Source organism: Salmo salar, chromosome ssa05 (assembly GCF_905237065.1).
Source record: "Salmo salar chromosome ssa05, Ssal_v3.1, whole genome shotgun sequence".
Lineage (NCBI taxonomy): Eukaryota > Metazoa > Chordata > Actinopteri > Salmoniformes > Salmonidae > Salmo > Salmo salar.
Window position 1 is genome coordinate 17,634,164 of NC_059446.1, and position 24,546 is coordinate 17,658,709.

At 46.2% G+C, this 24,546-nt stretch overlaps 1 protein-coding gene across 1 annotated transcript; it reads left to right on the forward strand.

Moving 5' to 3' along the window:
• On the forward strand, positions 1-24,546 carry LOC106604360 (coagulation factor VIII). Its single transcript, XM_045717952.1, has 26 exons — positions 1-325; positions 530-630; positions 758-880; positions 1,409-1,621; positions 3,028-3,204; positions 3,330-3,433; positions 3,839-3,959; positions 4,184-4,445; positions 6,857-7,022; positions 7,136-7,223; positions 7,481-7,698; positions 7,957-8,107; positions 8,256-8,465; positions 8,688-9,930; positions 10,988-11,153; positions 11,470-11,718; positions 11,904-12,132; positions 12,293-12,475; positions 12,672-12,788; positions 13,909-13,980; positions 14,368-14,453; positions 14,658-14,819; positions 17,720-17,864; positions 18,187-18,335; positions 23,411-23,593; positions 23,863-24,546. The coding sequence occupies exons 1-26, from the start codon at positions 174-176 to the stop codon at positions 24,016-24,018; spliced, it is 5,226 nt and encodes a 1,741-aa protein (XP_045573908.1). The 5' UTR covers positions 1-173; the 3' UTR covers positions 24,019-24,546.

The following is a 24,546-nucleotide window of genomic DNA, read 5'->3' on the forward strand; positions in this document are numbered from 1 at the left end:
CACACTGTCTTTCTCTACCTGTGACCATCTCTCTGGTTTGGAACTTTCCCTTTAAATATCCCCCCTAACGGAAAATAACGGTAGTAAGTTGCCTGCTACGGTCCGGTCAGAGGATCTGACTTCTCGACCACCAGTGAATTGACGTTCAGTCAGACAGGTGCGCGTGCCTTGCGATGAGAACGCTGTTGATATCACTCCTCTGCGTCCTCAGCGGGGTGGAGGAGACCCTGGCCGTACCTACCACGAGAGAGTTCTATATCGCCGCGGTTGAGATCGGTTGGGACTATCTCTACTGGGGCAGCGCTGACCCCGCATCAGAACAAAGGTGAAGTTCTCTCAAGTCATTACCTAATATCTATCCAAATTATTATTTTTTACATTTTTTTGCGTCAATTTTGTTGTAGGCTTTTCTATTCAACTAAAAGTTTCAAATGTATATCACCATGTAGCCTATTTTATTTGTTTTCATGTTTTAATCATTGATTTATAAGCCTTTTTTTAAATATCCATGTTGATTATGAATTTGCAGGAGGAGGACCAAGGATCCCCCTCAGAAATACATAAAAGCTGTTTATAGAGAATTCACTGATTCCACATATTCAGTCCCCAAGCCTACACCAACATGGGCAGGTATGTGTACTAACTTTATTCATTCATTATTAATTACTTTAAGTATATCTTTGGAATTATACGCTACCACACACACGCTCACACACTCACACAGAGAGAGAGCTAAACAGAGTGTTTTGTGTTGCAGGTATCCAGGGTCCGGTGATCCATGCCCAGGCCAGTGACAGGGTGGTGGTGCACTTTAAGAACCTGGCGTCCCAGCCCTACAGTATCAGCCCTGTGGGGGTCAGCTACTGGAAACAGTCTGAGGGTAATGTCTTTATGTCTACCTACTAACTTACTACTGGAAACAGTCTGAGGGTAATGTCTTTATGTCTACCTACTAACTTACTACTGGAAACAGTCTGAGGGTAATGTCTTTATGTCTACCTACTAACTTACTACTGGAAACAGTCTGAGGGTAATGTGTTTATGTCTACCAACTAACTTACCAACTTACCGTAAACACTAAATCTGCATGTCTACCTACTAACTTACCGTAAACTGTAAGCCACTGTCACATCCTAGCACTGGTGTTATAAAGTAGACTGAATCCAATAAAGGGCTTACCCACTATTTACTGTCTTGAATTACGTGAACAAGTGTGTGTGTGTGTGTGTGTGTGTGTGTGTGTGTGTGTGTGTGTGTGTGTGTGTGTGTGTGTGTGTGTGTGTGTGTGTGTGTGTGTGTGTGTGTGTGTGTGTGTGTGTGTGTGTGTGTGTGTGTGTGTGTGTATCTGCTATGTCAGTCTCTGTGTGTACATGCGTATATTCCTAGCAATATATCTCTTTCTCTTTAGGGGCCGGATACGATGACGCCACGTCAAGCCAGGAGAAGGAGGATGATGCTATTGCTCCAGGAGGATACTACAAGTACGTCTGGGACATCAACCCTAAAGACGGTCCGACCTTGGGAGACCCAGAATGCCTCACCTACTCCTACTCCTCCCAGGTGGACACTGTACAGGACTTCAACTCTGGGCTCATCGGGGCTCTGCTCATCTGCAAATCAAGTTAGAGATACAACGTTATTGCTGCTATGTTACTCCCACTCACCTTACAGTCAGATACTCCACAACTTTATTCCTGCTATGTTACTCCCACTCACCTTACAGTCAGATACTCCACAACTTTATTCCTGCTATGTTACTCCCACACACCTTACAGTCAGATACTCCACAACTTTATTCCTGCTATGTTACTCCCACTCACCTTACAGTCAGATACTCCACAACTTTATTCCTGCTATGTTACTCCCACTCACCTTACAGTCAGATACTCCACAACTTTATTCCTGCTATGTTACTCCCACACACCTTACAGTCAGATACTCCACAACTTTATTCCTGCTATGTTACTCCCACTCACCTTACAGTCAGATACTCCACAACTTTATTCCTGCTATGTTACTCCCACACACCTTACAGTCAGATACTCCACAACTTTATTCCTGCTATGTTACTCCCACTCACCTTACAGTCAGATACTCCACAACTTTATTCCTGCTATGTTACTCCCACTCACCTTACAGTCAGATACTCCACAACTTTATTCCTGCTATGTTACTCCCACACACCTTACAGTCAGATACTCCACAACTTTATTCCTGCTATGTTACTCCCACTCACCTTACAGTCAGATACTCCACAACTTTATTCCTGCTATGTTACTCCCACACACCTTACAGTCAGATACTCCACAACTTTATTCCTGCTATGTTACTCCCACTCACCTTACAGTCAGATACTCCACAACTTTATTCCTGCTATGTTACTCCCACACACAGTCAGATACTCCACAACTTTATTCCTGCTATGTTACTCCCACTCACCTTACAGTCAGATACTCCACAACTTTATTCCTGCTATGTTACTCCCACTCACCTTACAGTCAGATACTCCACAACTTTATTCCTGCTATGTTACTCCCACACACCCTCCACAACTTTCTCTCTACGTATGACACTCCCCTTACAGTACAGTCAGACCCACTGTGACATATATTTGCCTGGTAAAGGAGGAAATGAATGTGGCTGCTGGACTCATAGCTGACTGGGACTTATAATGTGCTCTGCTCTCAGTCATAAAGTGATCATGTCCTACCTAATGGAAAGGTTTTGTGTATAGAAGGAGGTCTGAATCACCTTACTAAGTAGGGATTGTCAATAGTTTACTGCACATGATGAATCTTAATACCCAGACTGCCACATCGCCTGATTATTAAACAAATGAGTAATTGGACCAAACAAGTAATTTCACCACATGAGTAATTTCACCACATGAGTAATTTCACCACATGAGTAATTTCACCAAATGCCTCAATTCACTAAATGCGTAAATTCACCAAATGTACCCTGTGATATTCAGAGAAATCGACTAATGTGTTACCTGTATTCTCTGCTTCCCTTGGGTTCTCCTAGCTGCATTTACAGATAATGGAGTTCGGAAAAGCAGAGAGTTTATTCTGCTCTTTGCTGTTTTTGATGAGAGTAAGAGCTGGTACGGAGAGGTGGGGAGTTTCCGGGAAAGATTTAAGAAGGCCAGTGTGAGAAAACAGTATCACACTATCAATGGATACGTCAACTCAACTTTACCAGGTCAGGAGCTGGTTTAGCATGTTACTGTATAGAGTCAACAGTTCAGAGTCCTGTTGTCAAGTATGCTGTAGTAGAAGACTCAAACATATGTTTTTGTGTGGGTTGGTTGTTTGGTATGTGTGTAGGTCTGACGATGTGCCAGGGACGAGATCATGTGTTCTGGCATCTCATTGGAATGGAGACGGCTCCAGAGATCCACTCCATACAGTTCCAGGATCACAGTCTACAGGTACATCAGATAATTCAAGTTCAAATCAGGGTTTACTTAAAGTTGTCAACAAATCATAACTAATGGTCATATGTGACAATCAACCGAGATTTTCCTTTCGATAATTTTGCCAGTTCAGTTGTTATAAGTCGGCAGATAGGGGCGGCAGGTAGCCTAGTGGTTAGAACATTGGGCTAGTAACTGAAAGGTTGCTAGTTTGAATCCCCGAGCTGACAAGGTAAAAATCTGTAGTTCTGCCCCTGAACAAGGCAGTTAACCCACTGTTCCCCTGTTGGCCGTCATTGTAAATAAGAATTTGTTCTTAACTGACTTGCCTAGTTAAATAAAAAATAAGTTGTTTGTGAGAATGTGTAACCAGTTCAGCAGCATTTCAGTCTGAGCCTAACTCTACCCTTGTCATTCCAGGTGATGGCCCACCGTAAGGTTACTGTGGAGATGACCCCTATGACCTTCACCACAGCGGAGATGAAGCCCAGTACTCAGGGGAAGTTCCTCATCAGCTGTCAGATCCAAGCACACCGCCACGGTAAGAGTATGTTCTCTCAAAGTTGTGAAATAAAGTTTTGATCAATTTCAAAGTTCCCAATTTGAGTTGGCACTCCTGTGTGAGGTAACAGAGTACATTTGTACATTTGAGCCAGAGTAGCATGAATTATTATGGGGTTGAGAATGTGCTATAAGGTGTTCCTATTGCATCTATAAGGTGTCTTGTGAGTTGCTATAAGGTGTCTCTGTATGTTTTTGTTCCAGCGGGTATGAGTGCTGTCTTTAAGGTGGAGGACTGCCCAGAGCCTGTGACGGTGCCTGGTCCTGACGTGCGTCAGGTCCAGCAGTCTGAGAATGAGGAGGACTATGAATATGGAGATGACATGTTTGAGACCTTTGTGTTTAAGCCTGGGAAAGGTCAGGCTGTGGGGCGCTCCCGAGGGAGGAAGAACAAAATCTGGGTCCATTACATTGCTGCTGAGGAGATCATCTGGGATTACGCACCCCACCTCAGCCAGGGAGACAGGTAGGAAACCCCACCTCAGCCAGGGAGACAGGTAGGAAACCCCACCTCAGCCAGGGAGACAGGTAGCAAACCCCACCTCAGCCAGGGAGACAGGTAAGAAACCCCACCTCAGCCAGGGAGACAGGTAAGAAACCCCACCTCAGCCAGGGAGACAGGTAGCAAACCCCACCTCAGCCAGGGAGACAGGTAGCAAACCCCACCTCAGCCAGGGAGACAGGTAGCAAACCCCACCTCAGCCAGGGAGACAGGTAGCAAACCCCACCTCAGCCAGGGAGACAGGTAGGAAACCCCACCTCAGCCAGGGAGACAGGTAGGAAACCCCACCTCAGCCAGGGAGACAGGTAGCAAACCCCACCTCAGCCAGGGAGACAGGTAAGAAACCCCACCTCAGCCAGGGAGACAGGTAGGAAACCCCACCTCAGCCAGGGAGACAGGTAGCAAACCCCACCTCAGCCAGGGAGACAGGTAGGAAACCCCACCTCAGCCAGGGAGACAGGTAAGAAACCCCACCTCAGCCAGGGAGACAGGTAGGAAACCCCACCTCAGCCAGGGAGACAGGTAGCAAACCCCACCTCAGCCAGGGGAGACAGGTAGGAAACCCCACCTCAGCCAGGGAGACAGGTAGCAAACCCCACCTCAGCCAGGGAGACAGGTAAGAAACCCCACCTCAGCCAGGGAGACAGGTAAGAAACCCCACCTCAGCCAGGGAGACAGGTAAGAAACCCCACCTCAGCCAGGGAGACAGGTAAGAAACCCCACCTCAGCCAGGGAGACAGGTAGGAAACCCCACCTCAGCCAGGGAGACAGGTAGCAAACCCCACCTCAGCCAGGGAGACAGGTAAGAAACCCCACCTCAGCCAGGGAGACAGGTAAGAAACCCCACCTCAGCCAGGGAGACAGGTAGGAAACCCCACCTCAGCCAGGGAGACAGGTAGCAAACCCCACCTCAGCCAGGGAGACAGGTAGGAAACCCCACCTCAGCCAGGGAGACAGGTAAGAAACCCCACCTCAGCCAGGGAGACAGGTAAGAAACCCCACCTCAGCCAGGGAGACAGGTAGGAAACCCCACCTCAGCCAGGGAGACAGGTAGGAAACCCCACCTCAGCCAGGGAGACAGGTAGCAAACCCCACCTCAGCCAGGGAGACAGGTAGGAAACCCCACCTCAGCCAGGGAGACAGGTAAGAAACCCCACCTCAGCCAGGGAGACAGGTAGGAAACCCCACCTCAGCCAGGGAGACAGGTAAGAAACCCCACCTCAGCCAGGGAGACAGGTAGGAAACCCCACCTCAGCCAGGGAGACAGGTAGGAAACCCCACCTCAGCCAGGGAGACAGGTAGGAAAATCCACCTCAGCCAGGGAGACAGGTAGGAAACCCCACCTCAGTGAGGGAGACAGGTAGGAAACCCCACCTCAGCCAGGGAGACAGGTAGAAAACCCCACCTCAGTGAGGGAGACAGGTAGGAAACCCCACCTCTGTGAGGGAGACATGTACAAAATCCCACCTCAGTGAGGGAGACAGGTAGGAAACCCCACCTCAGTGAGGGAGACAGGTACAAAACCCCACCTCAGTGAGGGAGACAGGTACAAAACCCCACCTCAGTGAGGGAGACAGGTAGGAAACCCCACCTCAGTGAGGCAGACAGGTACAAAACCTCACCTCAGTGAGGGAGACAGGTAGGAAACCCCACCTCAGTGAGGCAGACAGGTACAGAACCTCACCTCAGTGAGGGAGACAGGTAGGAAACCCCACCTCAGTGAGGCAGACAGGTACAGAACCTCACCTCAGTGAGGGAGACAGGTAGGAAACCCCACCTCAGTGAGGGAGAGGGGGAGAAAGAGAGAGGGAGAGCGATACAGAGAGGAAAGAAGGAGTAGGTGAAGGAATAGGTGGTAAAGGTGGGAGAATGGGAGTGAAAAGGAAATGGAAAGTAAGAGAGAGGGAGGGAGGGAGGGAGGGAGGGAGGGAGGGAGGGAGGGAGGGAGGGAGGGAGGGAGGGAGGGAGGGAGGGAGGACCAGAGGGAGAGGGTAGAGAGACTGTAGTAGAGAGATTGGAGGGAGGACCGAGGAAAGGAGAGGGTCAGAGAGACTGTGTATAGTAAGAGTTCAGATGGGAGGGAGGACCGAGGAAAGGAGAGGGTCAGAGAGACTGTGTATATATAGTAAGAGTTCAGATGGGAGGGAGGACCGAGGAAAGGAGAGGGTCAGAGAGACTGTGTATATATAGTAAGAGTTCAGATGGGAGGGAGGACCGAGGAAAGGGAGAGGGTCAGAGAGACTGTGTATAGTAAGAGTTCAGATGGGAGGGAGGACCGAAAAAGACTAGGACAGGAAGGGAGAGATAGCATTGCTCAGAGTTCATGATACTAACGATGCTGATACTTCCCTCCCTCCATTGTCTCTGTGTTCCAGTCAACTGTTATCGGAATACTTCCCCAGGGGGCCTCATCAGCTGGGTCATGAGTATAAGAAGGTGGTGTATGTAGAATACACTGACCAGACCTTCACCAAGAGGAAATCACCTGTTAAAAGACTGCTAGGACCACTGCTCAGAGGACAGGTTGACGAACACTTCCAGGTGTGTGTACCACAATCAACAAAACAAACAAACAAACAAAAAGCATGTAAACAAAAAAGATGTATCTGAATAGATAGTAAAGAAAGTAAAGATCATTCTCATTGTTTCTTCAGATAGTGTTCAAGAACCTAGCAAGTCGTCCTTTCAACATGTATCCAAACGGCCTCACCACGATTTCTCCACTGCGTAAAACAGGGAATGGTAAGATAAACAAAAAGGTGGCATTATGATAAGATAATATTACTGGCTATGCATTTAGGTTTAGAATCATAACTAAGTCCTTGGTGGAATATAGTCATCATATGTGGTGTGTTTATATGTTGGGGTCTGGAGAATCTCATAAAAAGTGATTTTATAGTAATTTTATTAGTCTAATAGTCATTCTATTACACTAATAAAATCTCTTAGTCTCTTAGTCATTCCTGTTCCCCCCGTGGTGTCTATGTGTGTGTGTGTAGAGGGTGAAAAGGACCTTCGCTCCCTGGCTGTACCCCCCAACGGGACATATGGGTACGTGTGGAAACTAACAGCAGAGGACGGGCCCCTGGAGAGAGACCCCCAGTGTCTGACCCGTCTGTACCAGAGTACCATCAACCCTGAGAGAGACCTGGCCACTGGCCTCGTAGGACCACTCCTCATCTGCAAGAAGGACTCCATGGACACCAGGGGGCGGCTGGTGAGACTCGCCACTTCATATGTCCATAATGACACACGGGTTGTTTTTTCGGACACAGATTAAGTCTTGGAATAAGAATAACGTTCAATGGCAAATAGAGATGTGTCCGGGAAACTGTCCCAATATGACATATCAATGCATTATCTCTCCTGCAGCTTGCTCAAGTCATACACTGATAACTTGGATGTTGCTGTTTGTAGCAGTGTGAGAGTATGTGAGATGTTGCGGTTATCCTAACCTAAGATGTCCAATTTGCAGGTGGGCCCAGATAAAGTGAAGCAGTTGATGTTCGCTGTGTTTGATGAAAACAAGAGTTGGAACATCAATGACAACATTCAGAAGTACAGCAGAGACCCCTCCATGGTCAACCCTACAGACCCTGACTTCTACAACTCCAATGTCATCTACAGTAAGTGGGGTTTTCCTGCCTGGTTATCTTGTAGGCTAACTTCCCTTATTTCTTGATGAAGGTGGTGACACCTCCTTCATGTCTGCTCTGTCACCCCTTCCTATGTTTTAGATTTTGAACTGGATCTTGATCTCATTTTTGTTTACAGATGTGAACGGGATAATGTTCAATGGGCAGATGATCCAGCTGTGTAAGGATGACGTGACCTTCTGGCACCTGGCCAACGTGGGGACACAGAGCGACTTCCTGTCCGTCTACTTCACAGGAAACCCCTTCATGAGGGACAACGTGTATGAGTCCGTTCTCACACTCTTCCCAATGTCCGGGGAAACTGTTACCATGGAGACCGAGCTAATTGGTAAGGTCAAATGACAATGTTTGTTTGTCAGCCATTGCTGTTTTTGATGCTGCTGCAGTTGTGTTCAGTAGGCATAAAATGGAAGAAAAATGTAGAAACAGAGAGGTGCTACAGCTCCATTAAGAACACAGGTTTCACTACGGTGCGCCCTACTAAAACCTGACCCTGACCTGAGAGATTCTTTTCTGAAGTGCTGTGAGCTGATGTTTATTTCATCCTCAGGTGAGTGGGAGATCAGTGCTTTCGACAGTAGCCTGAAAAGCCGTGGGATGAGCGCCCGCTACTCCGTCCTGTCTTGTAACATTGAACTGCTTGTGGACAACGAGGACCTAGAGTACGGCCTGGAGGACGTCCTGCCTGATTACGTAGACCAGTTCTTCAAACCCAGATCCCTCCGCCCCCGGCTACAGAACAGGACCGTAGCCGTCAGAGTCTGCAGGAAGCAACCCAGCTTAAACCAGAACACAACAACACCGAAAACAGGAAATGACACAGATAACGAAGTCGCCATCGGAGAATCTGGGGACCACGGGCCTGATAACAATGTCACATTTAAGGCAGGGGACCAGAGGTCAATCTGTGAGGTCAGGTATGTGACGGTGTCGTCTGCTGACGAGGAGGGCAACCTGCTCTCCCAGGGAGGGATCCCCACAGACGTTCTGAAGCAACTGGAAAAGGACGGAGAGTGGATGGCTTCAGAGACCCAGGAGGGAGGGGGCCTGGGTGGGGAGCAGGGGGGGAAGAGACAAACACGCCAGGCCAGGGTAGAAGGAGGAGAGGATGGGGAGGAGGTAGAGGAGGGAGGTCTGGGCAGGGAGCAGGGGGGGAACGGAAGACAGAGACGCCAGGCCAGTTTGGAGGGTGGAGAGAGCAACAAGCTAGCGGAGAACTGTGAGGAGGAGGTGCTGAAGGAGTGGAAGGGTCGGGTATATGGGGAGGCGCTGGAGCAGGAGCAGAGAGAGGAGCAGAAGGTGGAGGTGTTGGATCAGCAGGAGGAGCAGGGACAAAAGGGGGAGTTGGATCGAGATTCACATCCTCTAAGCACATATCACGCAGATAAGGACCCTCTAATCTTGGAGTTAGATGGATGGAGGGATCTAGACCCCCTGAAAAACACTTTGAAAGCGCTCCCGGATCAGCTGAAGGTGCAGCAGCAGAGGGAGGAGCAGAAAGCTGGGGAGGTGCATCCCCTAAACAACAACACTCACACAGATCCGGACACACCTCTACTGGATTTGTTAGACTTCTCCAATGTCTCCAATGACAACGAGACGGCTCCCAGGAACGCAGTGTCTCTGGAGTATGATGACTATAGTGAGAAGGACACTGGGACACCCTACATGGGGACAGAGAACAACCTGGACCTGAGGACCACAGATGGACATTACCGCAGCTACTACATCGCTGCACAGGAGATCACATGGGACTATGGGATCAGGAAACCACATCAGCTCATAAAAACAAGGTAGTGTTTGGTTTTTGTAAGTATCTGGAACACTTATGTTTAGTCTTTGAGCAGCACTTTCAATGGAGAATCTCAATTGAATATGCCTCTTAGTCTAGAACTAGGCCGAGTCTGTGTCTGACCCTATCTGTTAATTAAAGAAATCCTGTTTCTGATTGATCAGCTCAATCTAAAAGACAAGGAAAAGCTGCTCTCTAGTAGCTCCGATGCAATACTTTATTTACCAACGTTCCAACGACAAGCTGTCTTTTATTAGGCTATTGATCAACGGCAAGCTGTCTTTTATCAGGTTATTGATCAACGGCAAGCTGTCTTTTATTAGGCTATTGATCAACGGCAAGCTGTCTTTTATCGGGTTATTGATCAACGGCAAGCTGTCTTTTATCAGGCTATTGATCAACGGCAAGCTGTCTTTTATCAGGTTATTGATCAACGGCAAGCTGTCTTTTATCAGGCTATTGATCAACGGCAAGCTGTCTTTTATCAGGCTATTGATCAACGGCAAGCTGTCTTTTATCAGGTTATTGATCAACGGCAAGCTGTCTTTTATCAGGTTATTGATCAACGGCAAGCTGTCTTTTATCAGGCTATTGATCAACGGCAAGCTGTCTTTTATCAGGTTATTGATCAACGGCAAGCTGTCTTTTATCAGGTTATTGATCAATGGCAAGCTGTCTTTTATCAGGCTATTGATCAACGGCAAGCTGTCTTTTATCAGGCTATTGATCAACGGCAAGCTGTCTTTTATCAGGTTATTGATCAACGGCAAGCTGTCTTTTATCAGGTTATTGATCAACGGCAAGCTGTCTTTTATCAGGCTATTGATCAACGGCAAGCTGTCTTTTATCAGGTTATTGATCAACGGCAAGCTGTCTTTTATCAGGTTATTGATCAATGGCAAGCTGTCTTTTATCAGGCTATTGATCAACGGCAAGCTGTCTTTTATCAGGTTATTGATCAATGGCAAGCTGTCTTTTATCAGGTTATTGATCAATGGCAAGCTGTCTTTTATCAGGCTTTTGATCAGCTCATCAACTCCCAACTGTTCCCTCCCCAGAGAGAGGCGTAGGGGAATGAGGAAGTTCCTGACGGAATATAAGAAGGTGGTGTTCAGGGCCTACAGTGACAGAGACTTCCAGATCCCCATCACCAGAGGAGAGCTGCAGGAACATCTGGGACTCATGGGTCCTATCATTAAAGCTGAGATCAACGACCTCCTTACCGTGCGTGGAGATCAATGATCATCTTATTAATTCACTGATGTTTCAAATCAATTCATATTTTGGTGGCCTTAGCTCAACTACTAGTAACCTCGTCAAGGTGTTTCGGAGTTCTTGGTGTTATGGCTAAGGTGTTGGACAGTTTCAGGAACCATGGTTTGAATCCAGGTTGCATTACCCCCTGAATTCACTGCAATTTTATTTTCATGGCATATTCTCAGATATCAGATTCTGTATATAATGCTGTTAAACATTCACTTGATCTTAATCTTGACCTGTTTTTTTGTCTCAATGCTGATCTTGATCTTGATCTCGACAGGTGACCTTCAAGAACATGGCGTCCAGGCCGTACTCCCTGCACCTCCATGGAGTGTATGATAAGACCCAGGGTGATGGATGGACCCAGACCCAGTGGGGGTCCTCCAGGGCTGGGGAGGCGGGGGTCCCTGGGGAGGCGGTCCAGCCTGGGGAGGTCAGGGTCTACACCTGGAGGATCACCAGGAAGCAGGGGCCCACCGCTGCAGAGTTTGACTGTAAGGCCGGGGCCTACTACTCTACACAGAATAAGGCAGGTGAAACTGTCAACATTTCCTCTACCTGTATATTAAAAAGCTAGCTCATAGTTAGGCCTCATAAGTGTATTTTATTTTCAGCTTATCAATGTTTTGACATGCTTTTCCCTGCATGCACTTTGTTGTTCTGGCGTGTGTATTTGACTGTGTGGCTTTGTGTTCTGTTCTCACCCCTCAACAGGTGAAGGACCTCCACTCCGGTCTGATTGGTCCCTTAGTAATCTGTAAACCAGGCACCCTCCACCCCCAACTGAACCTACAGCCCAACCTACAGGAGTACGCCCTCCTCTTCCACACCTTCGACGAGACCAAGAGCTGGTACCTGGAGGAGAACATCCGTCAGTACTGCACCCCGCCCTGCCAGGCCCGGAGAGATGACCCCTGGTTTCAGCTCAGCAACAAGTTTGCAGGTAGAGTTACTCAGACTCCCTCCTAATATCAATACTAGTTTCATAATAAATACATTAAAATAGATTCCTAGTGAATTTCTCTGTTTGTTTAGGTTCATACTCATATCTGATCGATTGTTTGAGATTCATTTCTCTGGAAAATCTTTCCTTGTTACCGTAGCGATAAACGGCTACGTGGCAGAGACACTTCCTGGTCTGATGGTTGCCCAGCACCAGCAAGTCAGGTGGCACCTGCTGAATGTCGGGGGCAACGGGGAGTATCACGCCGCCCACTTCCACGGTCTGCCCTTCAGCATTCACAAGGAGCAGGAGCATCGCATGGGGGTGTACAAACTCTATCCTGGTAAATACACACACTAAAAAACACACACACATGCAAACACATACACAACCACAGTTACCCCACACACACACAACCACGCAAATGCACACACACACATACTGTACACACACACATACACATGCCCATACAATAAAATAATAGTCAATCATAATGAATGAATCACCTGTCCCACCTTGGTCTCTGTCCCCCTCTGCAGGTGTGTTTGGCACAGTGGAGATGAGGCCGGCCACGGTGGGGACCTGGATGGTGGAGTGTACAGTAGGAGAGCACCAGCAAGCCGGCATGAGGGCTAAACTACTGGTCTACAACCCACGTAAGTAGCCTACCACACCTCACAACCCATGTAGGTACCACACCTCACAACCCATATAGGTACCACAACTCACAACCCATGTAGGTACCACACCTCCCAACCCATGTAGGTACCACACCTCACAACCCATGTAGGTACCACACCTCACAACCCATATAGGTACCACACCTCCCAACCCATGTAGGTACCACACCTCACAACCCATGTAGGTACCACACCTCACAACCCATATAGGTACCACACCTCCCAACCCATGTAGGTACCACACCTCACAACTCATGTAGGTACCACACCTCACAACTCATGTAGGTACCACACCTCACAACCCATGTAGGTACCACACCTCACAACCCATGTAGGTACCACACCTCACAACCCATGTAGGTACCACACCTCACAACCCATGTAGGTACCACACCTCCCAACCCATGTAGGTACCACACCTCACAACCCATGTAGGTACCACACCTCACAACCGATGTAGGTACCACACCTCACAACCCATGTAGGTACCACACCTCACAACCCATGTAGGTACCACACCTCACAACTCATGTAGGTACCATACCTCACAACCCATGTAGGTACCACACCTCACAACTCATGTAGGTACCATACCTCACAACCCATGTAGGTACCACACCTCACAACTCATGTAGGTACCACACCTCCCAACCCATGTAGGTACCACACCTCACAACCCATGTAGGTACCACACCTCACAACCCATGTAGGTACCACACCCTCCCAACCCATGTAGGTACCACACTTCACAACCCATGTAGGTACCACACCTCACAACCCATGTAGGTACCACACCTCCCAACCAATGTAGGTACCACACTTCACAACCCATGTAGGTACCACACTTCACAACCCATGTAGGTACCACACCTCACAACCCATGTAGGTACCACACCTCACAACCCATGTAGGTACCACACCTCACAACCCATGTAGGTACCACACATAGTTACCTCACAACAGCTTTACTCAGTAGACTGAGACAGAAGTGTGAAATATGTTATTTGGAATGTCTTAGAATGACATTGTTGGTTGTTTTTTGTGAAATGCGGACAATACAAATACTATAATGTAATTTTCTGAGATTACCTGGCAGGATGCATCCAGCCTCTGGGGTTGAGGTCGGGAAGAATAGACGATTCCCAGATCACGGCATCAGACCACATAGGTAAGCAAGTTTCAGCAATGCAAGAATGTTAACACAAGAATGTTACTACGCACCTCTCCATCATGATAGCTGATGTGTGGCAAGCGTTTTGACAGAAAAAAGGTTGCTTCACATTGGTGGTGGAAGAGGTGAGTTGCCCCTTGCTATGTAAAAGCACTTTGAACACTTGAAAAGCGTTATAAAAATCCAATAAATTATTATTATCAATTTATTTGAAGTCAGGAAGTAGGCTCATACACAGTATACGCATAAGTAAGCCTCTAGAATGGAGAAATGTTACCATGATGAATCAGTGACATACTGTTTATGAAAACAAAGTATACTCTACTCTGTGTCAGGCCTGCATACAGTTAGCCAGTGGGATTGAATGCATATGTGTGTTGCCAGGTAACTGGGAGGCCAGGCTGGCGAGGCTGGAGCTATCTGGTTCTGTCAACGCCTGGATGGGCACGAATCAGAAATCATGGATCCAGGTTCAACACTAAACTTCTTGTTCTTCTATGAAAGATCCTTGTAGATTGAAAGGCCATCTGGTTTAGCTGCCCCTGTCTTTTGCATGGTTGGGGTCCATTCCATTTCGATTCAGTAGATTTATGTTTTCCTCAGTTCACTTCCTGAATTGACTGAATTGAAATGGACCTGGCCCCAACTCTGGTCTCCTGTTGTCTCCTATGTAGGTGGACCTCCAGAGACCCACTCTGCTCCATGGGATTCAGACCCAGGGTGCCAGAGCCTCTCTGGGCCTGAAGGACTACTTTATCGTGCACTTCACCCTCTCCTACAGCCTAGACCAGGAGACCTGGACTAACTACAGGGGGAACAGTACCACGCCATCCTATGTCAGTATCTTACATGTACCTTAACCATCTGTACCAGTACCTACTGGCTAGTACTGTACCCACAAAGCATGAGCTTAATTGTGTACCATACAAACCAGCAGTCAGTGAGAGCAGGTAGTGAGAGCAGGTAGTGAGAGCAGTCAGTGAGAGCAGTCAGTGAGAGCAGTCAGTGAGAGCAATCAGTGAGAGCAGGTAGTGAGATCAGGTAGTGAGATCAGGTGCATGTATCCTTTTGTTACTGTAAATGTCATCCATGCCTAAAATATTTCTGAGTAATTCTATGCAAGGTAGAGTAATTCTATGCAATACTGTGGTGTAGCTGTTCTTAGCCCCCTAAGGTTGATGTCTGCCCCCGCGAAAATATCCAATTAGCATAATACAAAGAGAGAGGTTGAACAGGCGAGTAATAGGGGTTGCAACAATTTCGGCAGATCATTTTAGAAAGAAAGGGTCCAGATTGTCTAGCCCGGCTGATTTGTAGGGGTCCAGATTTTGCAGCTCTTTCAGAACATCAGCTGACTGTATTTTGTAGAAGGAGAAATGGGGAAGGCTTGGGCTAGTTGCTGTGGGGGGTGCAGTGCTGTTGACTGGGGTAGGGGTAGCCAGGTGGAAAGCATGGGCAGCCATAGAAAAATGCTTATTGAAATTCTCAATTATAGTGGATTTATCGGTGGTTTCCTATCCTCAGTGTCTGGTTAGACTGCAAACTCTCCTTCCAGACTCACATTATGCATCTCCAATCCAAAATTAAATCTAGAATCAGCTTCCTATTTCGCAAAAAAACGCCTCCTTCACTCATGCTGCCAAACATACCCTAGTAAAACTGACTATCCTACCGATCCTTGACTTCGGCGATGTCATTTACAAAATAGCCTCCAACACTATACTCAGCAAATTGGATGCAGTCTATCACAGTGCCATCCATTTTGTCACCTAAGCCCCATATACTACCCACCACTGCGACCTGTATGCTCTCGTTGGCTGGCCCTCACTTCATGCTCGTCGCCAAACCCACTGGCTCCAGGTCATCTATAAGTCTTTGCTAGGTAAAGCCCCGCCTTATCTCAGCTCACTGGTCACCATAGCAGCACCCACTCGTAGCACTCGCTCCAGCAGGTATATTTCACTGGTCACCCCCAAAGCCAATTCCTACTTTGGCCGCCTTTCCTTCCAGTTCTCTGCTGCCAATGACTGGAACGAACTGCAAAAATCACTGAAGCTGGAGACTCATATCTCCCTCACTAACTTTAAGCATCAGCTGTCAGAGCAGCTTACAGATCATTGCACGTGTACATAGCCCATCTGTAAATAGCCCACCCAACTACCTCATCCCCATATTGTTATTTTACATTTTTTTGCTCCTTTGCACCCCAGTATCTCTACCTGCACATTCATCTTCTGCACATATATCACTCCAGTGTTCATTTGCTAAATTGTAATTATTTCGCCACTATGGCCTATTTATTGCCTTACCTCCCTAATCGTACTTCATTTGCACACACTGTATATAGACTTTTCTATTGTGTTATTGACTGTACGTTTGTTATTCCATGTGTAACTCTGTGTTGTTGTTTGTGTCGCACTGCTTTGCTTTATCTTGGCCAGGTCGCAGTTGTAAATGAGAACTTGTTCTCAACTGGCCTACCCGGTTAAATAAAGGTGAAATAAAAAAAATATATAATACATTTTAAAAAATGTAGCACTTCCGCATCTGCGGTGAAAGGTGGCAGAGCGGTGTTTGTCAGACCACGAGAGAAATAGGTCTTCTCACAAAATCATCTGTAGCATCCAAACGGTTTGGCCTGCAAACTATTATGCCCCCTCTATGGAAAGAGGAGACTATCACGAACACGACGATATTCTCCGTTTTTCTTCTCCGACCTCCACTCGTCTGATGTTGGTACAGTCGATCTGCCAACTTCTGTCTGTAGCGTCCGAACCGTTCGGGCTACACACTAATATGTGTGCAAAGGTGATGCCCCTCTGTGGAAAGGTGAGACTCTCCCGAACCTGTACATGTTGGTTGTTCTGCTCTAGGACGCCCACAGGCCTCACAAGACTCGTCTGAAGGTCCCCAGGTACCAGTTTTTTTAAAAGATTGGAAAAATATGGAGACTGTTTAATGCCAAAAAATATATTAAATATTCCCCCAAAAAGTTTCCTGATATTTCTTATATCTCTCAGATCTAGGACAGACACTTCAGAACAAACTTAATTTTTATTTTGTGGGGGGGGACTATCTGTTGTTCAATGTAGTGAATCTGTTATTCTATGCATTTGTATGGGCTACTTCAAGGGGTCTTAAAATTCGAAATCAAATAGCTAAACGATTCTTGGTATGACCTTCTTAAAACAATTCCATATAGATTATTATAAACTGGGTGGATCGAGCCCTGAATGCTGATTGGCTGACAGCCGTCGTATATCAGTCCATATACCACGTGTATGACAAAACATGTATTTTTACTGCTCTAATTACATTGATAACCAGTTTATAACAGCAATAAGGCACCTCGGGGGTTTGTGATATATGGCCAATATACCACAGCTAAGGGCTGTGTCCAGGCACTCCGCGATGCGTCATGTGTAAGAACAGCCCTTAGCCGTGGTATATTGGCCATATACCACACCACCTCGTGCATTATTGCTTAAGTAGAACCCCTCCCCCGGCTTAGATGGGGCTTTGACTCTGATGGCTTAGTAATAATAGGGGAATCCAGTGTGAGGAATATGTGAACCCTGGGCTTGTTTATTTACATTTTGTCCTGTACTCTTAAATTGTATGTTCTGTTTCTCCCTCCTGTTAGCACTCTTAAAGGGGCACAAACTAATTTAACATGAACATCACAAATACTACAATGCCACCTCTTGTACTTACTGTTGACTTCTGTTCATTTCAGATATTTAACGGTAACCTGGATGGCTCAAAGGTGAAGGAGAACCATCTGTTTCCCCCAATCCTGGGGCGCTACATCAGACTGCAGCCTGTCACCATCCAGAGGAACCCTGCTCTTCGCATGGAGCTGCTGGGCTGTGACCTCAACAGTGAGTCCCTGTGGCAGTTAGGAACACCTTTTGTAACAGTTTGTAACAGCTGAGATTACATTTAGTGGTGGTGTATGTTGAGAGGTACATCAGCAGGTAGTCTGTGGTTAGGGGCCAGGGGTCAGTGACCGGGGGAAGGGAGGAGGTGCAGGGACGGTCAGATCTCAGGTGCTGGTGAATAGAATCCCTGAGAGAAGGAAGAAGGAAAACATGAGAAGATGCCTGCAATTTCAATCTAGGATCTTATCTTTCTGTGTGTGTGTGTGTGTGTGTGTGTGTGTGTGTGTGTGTGTGTGTGTGTGTGTGTTTGTGTGTTTGTCAGGCTGCTCCTTCCCCCTGGGTCTCCAGAGGAGGTTGGTCCCAGACAGCAGCTTCAGAGCCTCCTCCTTCCTGCAGACCTGGAGGCTCTCTTGGAGCCCCGCCCTCGCACGCCTCCGCCAGGACGGTAGCGCCAACGCATGGCGACCCAAGGTACACACTCACAACACACATACACAAAGTCAAACCACACACACTTTCCTGCCATCCCCTCCCTCTGTTACTGGCACTTATATTTTTCTATGATGTGTCAAGTCTTTCTATCTCTCTCTCAATTCAATTCAATATAAAAGGGCTTTATTGGGAAACGTGTTTACATTGCTAAAGCAAGTTAAATAAACACAAGTGAGAAGAATTGAACAGTAAATATTGCACTCAAAAAGGTTTAAAAAACATTTCAAGTATTATACACTGCTCAAAAAAATAAAGGGAACACAATGTAACTTAACAACACAATGTAACTCCAAGTCAATCACACTTCTGTGAAATCAAACTGTCCACTTAGGAAGCAACACTGATTGACAATAAATTTCACATGCTGTTGTGCAAATGGAATAGTCAACAGGTGGAAATTATAGGCAATTAGCAAGACACCCCCAATAAAGGAGTGGTTCTGCAGGTGGGGACCACAGACTACTTCTCAGTTCCTATGCTTCTTGGCTGATGTTTTGGTCACTTTTGAATGCTGGCGGTGCTTTCACTCTAGTGGTAGCATGTGACGGAGTCTACAACCCACACAAGTGGCTCAGGTAGTGCAGCTCATCCAGGATGGCACATCAATGCGAGCTGTGGCAAGAAGGTTTGCTGTGTCTGTCAGCGTAGTGTCCAGAGCATGGAGGCGCTACCAGGAGACAGGCCAGTACATCAGGAGACGTGGAGGAGGCCGTAGGAGGGCAACAACCCAGCAGCAGGACCGCTACCTCCGCCTTTGTGCAAGGAGGAGCAGGAGAAGCACTGCCAGAGCCCTGCAAAATGACCTCCAGCAGGCCACAAATGTGCATGTGTCTGCTCAAACGGTCAGAAACAGACTCCATGAGGGTGGTATGAGGGCCCGACAATCACAGGTGGGGGTTGTGCTTACAGCCCAACACCATGCAGGACGTTTGGCATTTGCCAGAGAACACCAAGATTGCCAAATTTGCCACTGGCGCCCTGTGCTCTTCACAGATGAAAGCAGGTTCACACTGAGCACGTGACAGAGTCTGGAGACGCTGTGGAGAACGTTCTGCTGCCTGCAACATCCTCCAGCATGACCGGTTTGGTGGTGGGTCAGTCATGGTGTGGGGTGGCATTTCTTTGGGGGGCCGCACAGCCCTCCATGTGCTCGCCAGAGGTAGCCTGACTGCCATTAGGTACCGAGATGAGATCCTCAGACCCCTTGTGAGACCATATGCTGGTGCGGTTGGCCCTGGGTTCCTCTTAATGCAAGACAATGCTAGACCTCATGTGGCTGGAGTGTGTCAGCAGTTCCTGCAAGAGGAAGGCATTGATGCTATGTTTTAGCAATGTGCAAATAGTTATAGTATGGGAAGATAAATAAACAGATAAATATTGGTTGTATTTACAAGCTGCATCCCTGTCTCACCCCACAGCCCTTTGGAAATACATCTGTGTGTTTATTGGCAATTTTAAATGCACACTTGTTGTTTGTGTACATGGATTTTACGTCATATGTTTTTGCCCCAACACCGCTTTACATCAATTTGTATAGCAGACCCTCATGTGAAGTTGAGTCAAAAGCTTTTTGGAAATCAACAAAGCATGAGAATACTTGTCAATAAGGGTTTGCAGGTGTATACGTGGTCTGTCATATGGTATTTTGGTAAGAAGACAATTTGACATTTTCTCAGGACATTGTTTACACTGACTGAGGAAATGTTGGAGTCTGCAGCAGACAATTTTTCAGAGATTGCTGTTGACGCAGATTCCACTGTAATTACTGGGGTCATATTTGTCTCCACTTTTGTGGATTGGGGTAATCAGTCCTCGGTTCCAAATATTGGAGAAGATGCCAGAGCTGAGGATGATGTTAAAGAGTTTAAATATAGACAATTGAAATTCGTGGTCTGTATGTTTTATCATTTCATTTAGGATACCATCAACACCACAGGCCTTTTTGGGTTGGAGGGTTTGTATTTTGTCCTGTAGTTCATTCAATGTACTTGGAGAATCCAGTGGGTTCTGGTCATCTTTAATAGCTGATTCTAAGATTTGTAGTTGATCATGTACAGTGGCAAGAAAAAGTATGTGAACCCTTCTGGAAATACCTGGATTTCTGCATAAATTGGTCATAAAATTTGATCTGATCTTCATCTAGGTCACAACAAAAGGCAAACACGGTCTGCTTAAACTAATAACACACAAACAATTAAACCTGTTCATGTGTTTATTGAACACACCGTGTAAACACTCACAGTGCAGGGTGGAAAAGTATGTGAACCCTTGGAATTAATAACTGGTTGACCCTCCTTTGGCAGCAATAACCTCAACCAAACATTTTCTGTAGTTGCGGATCAGACCTGCACAACGGTCAGGAGGAATTTTGGACCATTCCTCTTTACAAAACTGTTTCAGTTCAGCAATATTCTTGGGATGTCCGGTGTGAACTGCTCTCGAGGTCATGCCACAGCATCTCAATTGGGTTGAGGTCAGGACTCTGACTGGGCCACTCCAGAAGGCGTATTTTCTTCCGTTGAAGCCATTCTCTTGTTGATTTACTTCTGTCTTTTGGGTCGTTGTCCTGTTGCATCACCCAACTTCTGTTGAGCTTCAATTGGCGGACAGATAGCCTTACGTTCTCCTGCAAAATGTCTTGATAAACTTGGGAATTCATTTTTCTGTCGATGATAGCAAGCTGTCCAGGCCCTGAGGCAGCAAAGCAGCCCCAAACCATGATGCTCCCTCCACCATACTTTACAATTGGGATTGAGGTTTTGATGTTGGTGTGCTGTGCCTTTTTTTCTCTCCACACATAATGTTGTGTGTTCCTTCCAAACAACTAAACTGTAGTTTCCTCTGTCCACAGAATATTTTGCCAATACCGCTGTGGAACATCCAGGTGCACTTTTGCCAACTTTTTTTTGGACAACAGTTGCTTCTTCCGTGGTGTCCTCCCATGAACACCATTCTTGTTTAGTGTTTTATGTATCGTAGACTCGTCAACAGAGATGTTAGCATGTTCCAGAAATTTCTGTTAATCTTTAGCTGACACTCTAGGATTCTTCTTAACCTCATTGAGCATTCTGCACTGTGCTCTTGCAGTCATCTTTGCAGGACGGCCACTCCTAGGGAGAGTAGCAACAGCGTGCGACAGCTTTTAGAGAAACTTTTGTAACCCTTTCTAGCTTTATGCAAGTCAACAATTCTTAATCTTAGGTCTTCTGAGATCTCTTTTGTTTGAGGCATGGTTCACATCAGGCAATGCTTCTTGTGAATAGCAAACTCAAATTTGGTGAGGTTTTTTTATAGGGCAAGGCAGCTCTAACCAACATCTCCAATCTCGTCTCATTGATTGGACTCCAGGTTAGCTGACTCCTGATTCCAAGTCATTAGCCTAGGGGTTCACATAACATACTTTTTCCAACCTACACTGTGAATGTTTAAGTGATGTATTCAATATAGACAATAAAAATACAATAATTTGTGTGTTATTAGTTTGAGCACACTGTTTGTCTATTGTTGTGACTTAGATGAAGATGAGATCAAATTGTATGACTAATATATGCAGAAATACAGGTCATTCCAAAGGGTTCACATACTTTTTCTTGCCACTGTATGTTTTTTCTGTTTGCTCTTTGTTATGGAGCCGAAAAGATGTGCTTTATCCATACATCTCCATTTTGGATAGATAGCTCTTCGTGTGTTCCAATTTTCCTAGAAATGGTTCGATTCTATGGATTCTTCAATTACATTGAGCTGATTTCTTAGGGTATTTCTGTATTGTTTTAGTGTTTCATCATAGTGAAGGCGTAGGCTGAGGTTTTCTGGGTCTCTGTGTTTTTGGTTGGATAGGTTCCTTAATTCCTTTCTCTGGGTTTTGCATTCTTCATCAAACTAAAAAGGGATTGAATTTGTTGCTGCCAATTGTTTTTTGGTAGGTTTCTACACTACTTTCCTTCCTTCTATAGTGTTTCTTAATAGTATGCAGTTTCCTCGGCTTTGATGCCTCATGATTGAGTATTTCTCTCTTCAAGTAGAGTGTGATTTTGCTGTGATCTGATAGGGATGTCAGTGAGCTGACTGTGAATGCTTTGAGAGACTCTGGGTTGAGGTCTGTGATAAACTAAGGGATGAGTTGTAGGCGTACCTACCGTAGGAGTCCCCTCGAAGCCTACCATTGACTATGTACAGACCCAGCATGCGACGGAGCTGCAACAGCTTGTTGCAGGTTGTTTTGTCATAGTTGTGTCTAGGGGGGCATATTGGGGAGGGAATGCAGTCACCTCCAGGTAGGTGTTCTGTCTCTCCCTCTTTCTTTCTCGTGGCCCTTCTCCATTGTTGGGGCGGCAGGTAGCCTAGTGGTTAGAGAGTTGGACCTAGTGGTTAGAGGTCGGATCCCCGAGCTGACAAGGTAAAAATCTGTCCTTCTGCCCCTGAACAAGGCAGTTAACCCACTGTTCCTAGGCCATCATTGAAAATAAGAATTTGTTCTTAACTGACTTGCCTAGTTAAATAAAGGTAAAATAAAAAAAAATATTGTCTCTCTATCTCTCTCCCCTTCTTTAGCTAATCACATTTACTGCCTTCCTCTGAAAACACTGGACAATGGTGTTTTTCCAACTTATCAGATTGGTGTTTCTTTTTAAGGGTTGGTATGTGAGCAACACTTGTAATTGGTACATAGAGGTCAACTGTGCCAAGTGTTCTCTGAAACTGAATAGTCAAGGATAGGTGGAGAAATAATGTAGAATCAGTGACCAATATCTATGCGAGAGTAACCTTTTTTGAGCTTGATGTTCTTTCCCTAGAAGACACTCTAGGAATCAATCAAGAGATACAATTGTTTGTAATGGTCACATGCTGTGGTAGAAGTGTTGTAAATTTGTTTTTTTCCCCGTGTCAGTCTCCATTTTCCTCCGTCCTTTGTTTCAACTGTTTTAAATCTTGTTTTTAATACTTGTTCCTGCCAAAACCAGCATCTGGACCTAGACTCACTGCTGTGCACAGTGTATCTCTTAATGTTTTGCACCTGTTATAACCCACCCCCCCTACCTCCCTCTCTCCTCCAGGCCAATAACCCCCATGAGTGGCTGCAGGTGGACTTCCTGGTTATGAAACGCATCACAGGGGTTGTGACTCAGGGGGCGTGGTCTATCCTGACTCAAATGATGGTGACAGAGTTCTCCGTAACCATTAGCGATGAAGGTCACTCCTGGTCCAACGTGGTTGATGAGGAATTGCAAAGAGAGAAGGTATCACACACATCACTCATTATCTTCAGATTTATCACAGGCTACGTTTCAGTACACACACACCTTCCTTAGCATGCAGGGTCACATGTGATTTGAAACCTCAGAGAAGTTAAGATTATTAAAGGCAAAGTGCTACCAGGCAGATGTAACAAAACCTGATGTTGTAGAGTGCAAATAGTGACAAAGCTGTAACATGTTTAACTTTGAGTTTACGAACTGTGATTTATGTGAGCCAGCTCTGTTTGACTCTGCCTCCTCCTTAATCCCAGATCTTCTTGGGGAACAGTGAGCCAGATGAGGAGATGCTGAACCTCTTTGATCCTCCTCTATTCGCCCGCTTCATACGGATCCACCCCAGAGGCTGGGTCAACGACATAGCCCTGCGCCTGGAGTTCATGGGCTGTGACACCCAGCAGCGTCTCTGAGAAACAGAGACAGGGCAGGGGGCCCCACTGTGCAGCTCCACACTCAGGCCCACCTCATCGTCATCATCTCCCTAGAGAATATTTAATGAGCATAGCAGTGACGTGATGATCATGAAATAGTCATGTCATTGATGGAGGAACAGAGTAAGTGAATCTAGGTAAGAGGTTTGTTTAGCTAGGTTCACGGTCATATATGATATTATTTATATGATATACTGTTGTAACTGTCTATTGATGAGCTTCAGCTGAGAATGGTCACTCCACTATTAACACATTACGTCAGTTTATGAAGATTGACACTCGCGGACAGTTTGTTCGTCTCATTTACCATGTATACTGCTACTAACACGATGACTTCTGACATTCCAGCTGTGATCAACCACATGTAAATAGTACAATATAATTAATATTTTCTGTCTGGATGGATGTATGCACAGTATACTATACAGTACTGTACATGCAATATATCATATGCACTGGGTGGAGAGGGATAGAGTTTATATTGTTAAATAAACAGAGGTCAGTGTT

Bases quoted from the DNA above. Each gene is read 5' to 3' on its own strand.
- LOC106604360 (XM_045717952.1), top strand. From the start codon at position 174: ATGAGAACGCTGTTGATATCACTCCTCTGCGTCCTCAGCGGGGTGGAG. The intron at 17,865-18,186 runs GTGAGTCCCTGT...TGTGTTTGTCAG, and splicing joins GCTGGGCTGTGACCTCAACA to GCTGCTCCTTCCCCCTGGGT. The intron at 18,336-23,410 runs GTACACACTCAC...TCTCTCCTCCAG, and splicing joins CCAACGCATGGCGACCCAAG to GCCAATAACCCCCATGAGTG.